The following is a 6,724-nucleotide window of genomic DNA, read 5'->3' on the forward strand; positions in this document are numbered from 1 at the left end:
TATCATATTAATTGGCCACTGTATGTGTTAATAAAAACAAAAAAAAAATGTGTGGCTTTTTTGACTTGGTAATCTAAAAATAAATTAGTTACCCTGTTTAAATGATGGTCTGGTTATAAAAAATAATTAATGCACATCTTACTGGTTTGGATTAACATACAAAATTTACAATCCATGTAATGAACACGATCACAATGAACTAACCTAGCGGATAATCCATGTCTAATTTGGGCCTTAATCTCTTAATCTCTTCCTGGTTAGGCCTTGATTGGGCCTTAATTGACACTAAGTTGCGTTAAATCTATAACTAAATTGAAGAGTTATAAAAGAATTAGAGATGAGATTTAATAAATAAATAAATTTTAAAGAATGAAATTAAAAAAATATAAGAATATAAATAAAGGGAAATAACCAAGCACACTCAGACGAATCTTCTAAATTAGGTTGATTTTCAAAACCCGCAACCCGTGAAATCATATACTCGGGTTTAATCAAAAAGCTCAATTCTCAACTAATTGAACGTTAGAGGATGAAATTGAAACCAATATTTCAATCTAAAAAATTTGTCAAAGTAAAGAAATAGCAATGAAAAGTTCAACGACTAAATTTGACATAAAAATAAAATGAAATTAAATGTTGAGGGATGAAATTAAAAAAAAATCAATTAAGAAAATGATTCAAAACAAAATAGATGATAATTAAAACCAAGGATCAATTTTGATAGGAAAAAAATTAAAAAAGTATGAAATCATTAAGAAAAACTCAATTATAAAAACTATCTTATATAAAACTAATGGCAAAAAAAAAAAAAAACCAAATGTAAATGAAGAAAAAAATTAAAGGAGAATGAAATTAAAAAAAAAATATAATTTTATAAATTATTTCAAATAAAATAAATAGTAATCAAAATAATAAAGATGAAATATGAAAGAAAAACACATTGAAGGGCTACTTTAAAATTTTGAATGGTTAGACATGAAAATCAAGTAAGAGTGAGAAAAGAAAGAAAAAACAAAAAGGTTATCGATGTCAAACCAGAGATTAGTAAGTCATACGCGCCACCTAGAGAGAAAGATGTCACCAAGACAATTCATACCACATTAGTGGCGGCTATCTCTAGTCATTGTAACATGTCTTAAGAACGACAAAGCGGTAGACATGCTGACATGTTGAACTCACATGCCAATAAATCTTTTTTTAATTATATTTTATATTTATTAAAACACCAAATCACCTCTTAATCAACCTGATAATAACAAAAAAAAAACATAGGATGGAAATATGAAAAAGCCCTTGCATGCCAGTTGAGGAATTCTTACTTAAGGGTAATGTAGTTATTTTACCGCGCTTTAAAAAGTAAAATAGTTAGAAAAAGAATATAGACCTCATTTAAATAAATTATACTTTTAAAGGTAATTTACTCACTCTACTATTCTTAAAAAGTTTAAAAGATCAATTTTTTCATGATCAATTTAAAAATAACTAATAAACCTTATGAAAAGACTGAATTACCTTCAATAAATAGTTGATCAGTTTTTTAAACCAGTGAAGCTGAAGGTGTAGAACTTGAACCTAGAGAATGACCAATAACAAAGATGCATATGGTGATAGAGGAACATAGTTTGGAGGGAACAATAGAAAGATTAAGAGAGGTATGTGTCATGGAAAAGTGTGATGAAGAGGGACATTAAGAAATGAGTTAGAGATTGTAGGGTGGTAGTTTGTTGTGATGTAAACAAAGGCATAAGAGAGTTGACTATATATTTAGAGTTAATAAATAGAAATTGATGTTCATGAAATCGAACATGATGAGAAATTTAAATTTGTTTAGAGGACAAGTCAAGAAAACAATAACCAAAATGAGAATAACTATAACCTAAAAACATACATGGAATTGAGCAATAATCTAACTTATAAGCATTATATGGATGAAGAAAAGGAAAAGAAAGACACCTCAAAGTACTAAAAAAACTATAATCTAGTGTATGATGAAATATACATTCATGTTAATGAATCTTCTCAATCCAAAAACTTAAACTGTTATGTGAGGCTCTGAGATATGATTTTATATTATTCTCTAACATCCCCCACCAGTTAAAGGCTTTGTATAACTTTGTTCAAATAAAATTTCTAAAATGCTCATTAATGAAATCTTCTAAATCCACGTAATGACTTTGTATAACTATAATAATATCAATCATCTTGGATGGTTGCAATATCGTCTATGTCATTTATCAAAATACCATGTAACATTTGTCATCTTCAATTGAAAATTTCACGAATAATGCCATAGTGGTAAATCCTTACATAATACTAATTATTATAATAACATTTTATATTTGTTTTTTTAGTTTTAGTTTTTGAATTTTATCATTTAACAACAGATTCTTTTTTTAAAAAAAATTTAATTCTTTAATATTAGATTGTTTTAGGAATTGTACTTTGTATTTTATTATGTTAGGTTATATGCCATGTTTTTTTTTTAATCTTGATTTATACCTTTAACATTAAATTTATTAAAAGTGGAGCTTCATATTTTTATTATTTGCTTTCTATGAATTTTTTTTGATATCATGACAGAGATCACGAGTTGATTTGAGTTGTATTTTTTCCTTGCTTTTTCAAATTGATTTCTTTTTTGATTTTATCCTTCAATATTAGATTGGTTAGAAATTGAGTTTCATTTTTTTTTCTCTATGAGATTATCCTAATCTAAAGATCTAGGTCATGAATTTGACAAGTTAACCCTAATTCAGTCAATTTTTTTGTCACTTTTTAATTGATTTGTTTTTTAATTTCACACTCCAATAACTCAATCTTATTTTTTATTTTTCAATTTCATCCTCTATTATTAGGTTGTTTGGAAAATTGAGCTTTATTTTTTTTAATTTTCTTTAAATGGGGTATCTTAGTCTCATGAATTTAATTTATTTTTTTTTTATTTCAACCTTCGACATTGAATTTGTTTGAAATGAAGTTTCATAGTTTTTTTATTTGTTTTTTATGAAGTTATCTTGACGCGAACCTCGTGATTACACAACCCATAATGAAGATGATAACATCCCCAAGAAAATCGAATTATTAGTTTTGGTTGAACCTTGATCTAGAGTTAACCTATAATTAAGAACCCGATATATTGAATGATTGCGAATGACGCAACAAAATCAATTATGGTCTAAAGGCTGCTTCTAAATTTTTAGCAAAACAAAACATAATATAGTCTTAAGATAATAACCCTAATGGTCATGTATTAGGGTGCAAACCAATAGGCCTTAACTAAAACTTAGTTAAGCACAAGCCTAATATCTAAAACAAGTCTAAACATTGATTTTAAGCCAAAACAAACCCAATAGAAATACAAGCTAAAAAACTAAAATATAATTATCCTAAATATCAATTAAAAAATAAATAAATGTTAAAAAATATTCAGATTAATGCAGGTTATCAAAATAACCTCAAAATCATATCTCCTTGCATTGGATCCTTTGTAGTCGAATCTGAAACTTGTAGATGAAAGAGTGTCCCTTTGTGCCATCTATTAATCCTCTTTCCTTACTTGAAAGATGTTGTCTTAAATGTTAAAGTTTCCTCCATTGTTTAGCCGAAAATATGTGCTCAAAAATCCAGGAAGGGAAGTGGCTGAAATATCTTCTTTAAATAGCCTCTCATAATTCTCATTTTGAATAAGAAAATCTTGTAAAATAAAAAAAGAATTCCAAGCCTCCTTACCACCACATACATTCCATAATGGATATGGAACCCTTGCAAACTATGAATATTAGTTGTTGTCATAAATGTCTCTTTATTTGACATGAAATTCTTGTAGAGTAGGTAAGATAATAGCTGTCACACATGCTTTCAAGAGTATGAAGGAATCCTTGTTTTGACTAGAATTTATAATACACAAGGATACAATGTTTCTTTAATTTTCACACATTCCTGGTAGATTCTAGTCTTGACTTCAAACACGTCGTTCTCTCTTATCCGTATGAATTAGAAGACTTAAGATATATCACCGAAATGTATGAATGTCTACTTTCCAACCCAATTGAAATCTTAGAATAATTGCTTTTGTAGCTCCAAATATAGTCTAAAAAGTAAATGAAGGTCCAAACATACATATGTTACACGATTCATCTAATAACTTAGATCCTCTGAAATAATCCATTTCCAAATTTTCATTTACCTTAAATCTTAACAAAATGTATAATAGCATATCTAGAAACTCCTATAAAAATTCCAGCCTAATACAATAGTCGAATTGAAAATTATGCTCGATAGCGTAAAACTAGACAGTAAAAAATTTTATGTCAAAATCTAAATCTGAACATGCTTGGATCATATCATATCTCGGTCTCATGATTCAGATCACAGGTTTAAGAGGCTAATTTGAGTTGACTTAAGTTGTTTTTTGATTTTTAATTGTTTTTTTTTCTAATTCATCCTTTTAATGTTGGGTTAGTTGAAAATTAAACTTTGTAATTGTTTTATTTGTTTTTTATGAGATTATCCCAATGTAATATGTTATTGTTTTAATATTAAAAAAAATTATATTATCCAACATGTCAGCATATCTATATTTTAATATGTGTCATCCAATATGCATTATATTTTGAGTCGCGAATAATTGTTTTTGTTAAAAAAACATTAACAATGTTTGAGTATTTATATATATATATATAAATAATCAGACTTGTAACACAACCTGAGCTACTAATTTAGTATATCCTATGCTCGGAAGGTTGTTTCTAGTTGTCAACTTGAGGTTTATGATATACATATACATATATATATATATATATACATATACATATATATATATATATACATATATATATATATATTAAAGAAATAAAAATAGTAAAATATCAGGTTTGATGATGTAGTGAGTGAACCATTCACCCACCCTCAGACCTGATTCGCTTTGAGCTTGGTCAAAGAGGGTAAAAATCCAATCCAAACGAATTGCATGATGTAGGATAGTGATGGGATGAAATCACCACTCTATACCATAGCAGGCAGCCCCCATTCGGTCAACTCCAACTATAGTTTAACACTTATCTTCTCTCCCCGAACGACATGCCAAGTGCTAGAGGGGTAGTGTCGATGCCTAAATAACAAGTTGTATCATTTTGATTTTTATGATATTTTTTTTTAATTCATTGGGGAGGTATGTTGGGCCTTAAGCTATATAACGAGAGTAGTCCTTCTCTCTTATATAAAAATAATTAAATAAACTGAAGTTATTGGAACTCAAATCTGTGAATTACTGAAGAAAGCTATTGAATACATGCACAATTGCTTGTATATTTTCATGATATCTTTGTGTTTTTGTAATGGCTTCTGGTGATATCTTTCTTTTTTTAATAAATGGTTTCTCTGAAACAAATCCTTGTGAATCTTTCTTTTGTATTAGCCTTGTGACAGAAGAACAGGAGATGGATATATATATATATATATATATATATATATATATATAACGATGGAAGTTCTTGCTAGGCCTTTAAGCTCATTAAATCTGCATCTTCTTCCCCTTCAATAACAATCCTGTAAGCGTATTTACCTTGTTGATCAATGAACGAGTAGTTCGCCTTGCAGCTTTTGAAGAAGATGCAACTGATAATGGTGTCCAGAACAACAAGAATAGAATACAAGTAGACGATAAGCATCCCCTCTGAAATTATCAGCAAAGAGCTTGGTGTTTCACCGATGTCATCATAAGCTCTCACAATTCGGTATTGGAATAATGCTTCAACTCCTGCCGAGGCTATATTGACAGCAAGTGTAAGTGATAGCGCCGTTGAAGCCCTTCCCCTAATCATAACACAAGCTTTTAGGATGGCCAGATATCCGCCGAATCTTTCCATTCCTGATATGACCAACGCCAAGTTGCATATTATGATCACATTTGCAAGGATGATGGAGTAAACAACAGCTCCAGCAGCTGAGAGGAAGAGAGAGCCAAATCCAATATGATCATGAAAAAGATTGAAAGCAATGGATAGGAGACAAAAAGCTGTTGCATTAGCTGAGAGGATCAATAATGAATTGCTTACATAGGTGAGGAGGAGAGGGTTGAAAATGGAGAAAATACAATAGAAAGAAGGTGGTTTGTGGCGATTGACGACTTGAATAACAGATGCTATTGCGATGAGGAACAGAGTAGAGTTCAGGGGAAGCGTGAGAATGAAAAAAGAGATTGTTTGAGAGAGCTTGAGACTGACAAGGGCGATCAACTCCGAGGAGTGAGGGAATCCTGCAGTATGGAACAGACTGTTCAACCTGTTGTATATGATTGGAAGGAGAGACGACGAGGGGGAAACAAGAAGCAGCTGTGCGAGGAGAGTTGAGGCCGAGAAAGGGAAGGCAAGGAGGGCTGATGTTAAGGTGAAGTAGTGATAGTTTTGAAGGTAAGTATAGATAGATTTTCGCATAATCTTGCTGCCTGTCGGAATACTATCTTGATCCATTGATGAGAGTGAAAAAGGCATGAATGAGTGTCTCACCTATAGAATATTGTAATATTGATGTTTCCTCCTCTTTATTATTATTATTATTATTGTTTTTGGGGTTGTCTTTGTTATCTCCGAAGTTCCCCAACAATATTAGCCGGCTACTATGAATATTTAACCCTACGTTTAAATGTATTATTACTAGAATGATGGCTTGGCTTCTCGTCTTTGGCTTTGCTAATTCAGTTAGTGCTTTTGATTGCTTGAAATAC

The 6,724-nt window shown here is 30.1% G+C and overlaps 1 protein-coding gene across 1 annotated transcript; it reads right to left on the bottom strand.

Annotated features, from left to right (window-relative positions):
• Nucleotides 1-5,495: 5,495 nt before the first annotated feature.
• Nucleotides 5,496-6,470, bottom strand: LOC133678853 (uncharacterized). The gene has a single exon (XM_062101365.1). The coding sequence runs from the start codon at nt 6,468-6,470 to the stop codon at nt 5,496-5,498; it is 975 nt and encodes a 324-aa protein (XP_061957349.1).
• Between the last annotated feature and the right edge of the window lie 254 nt (nt 6,471-6,724).

The sequence above is a fragment of the Populus nigra genome, chromosome 18 (assembly GCF_951802175.1).
Source record: "Populus nigra chromosome 18, ddPopNigr1.1, whole genome shotgun sequence".
Classification (NCBI taxonomy): domain Eukaryota; kingdom Viridiplantae; phylum Streptophyta; class Magnoliopsida; order Malpighiales; family Salicaceae; genus Populus; species Populus nigra.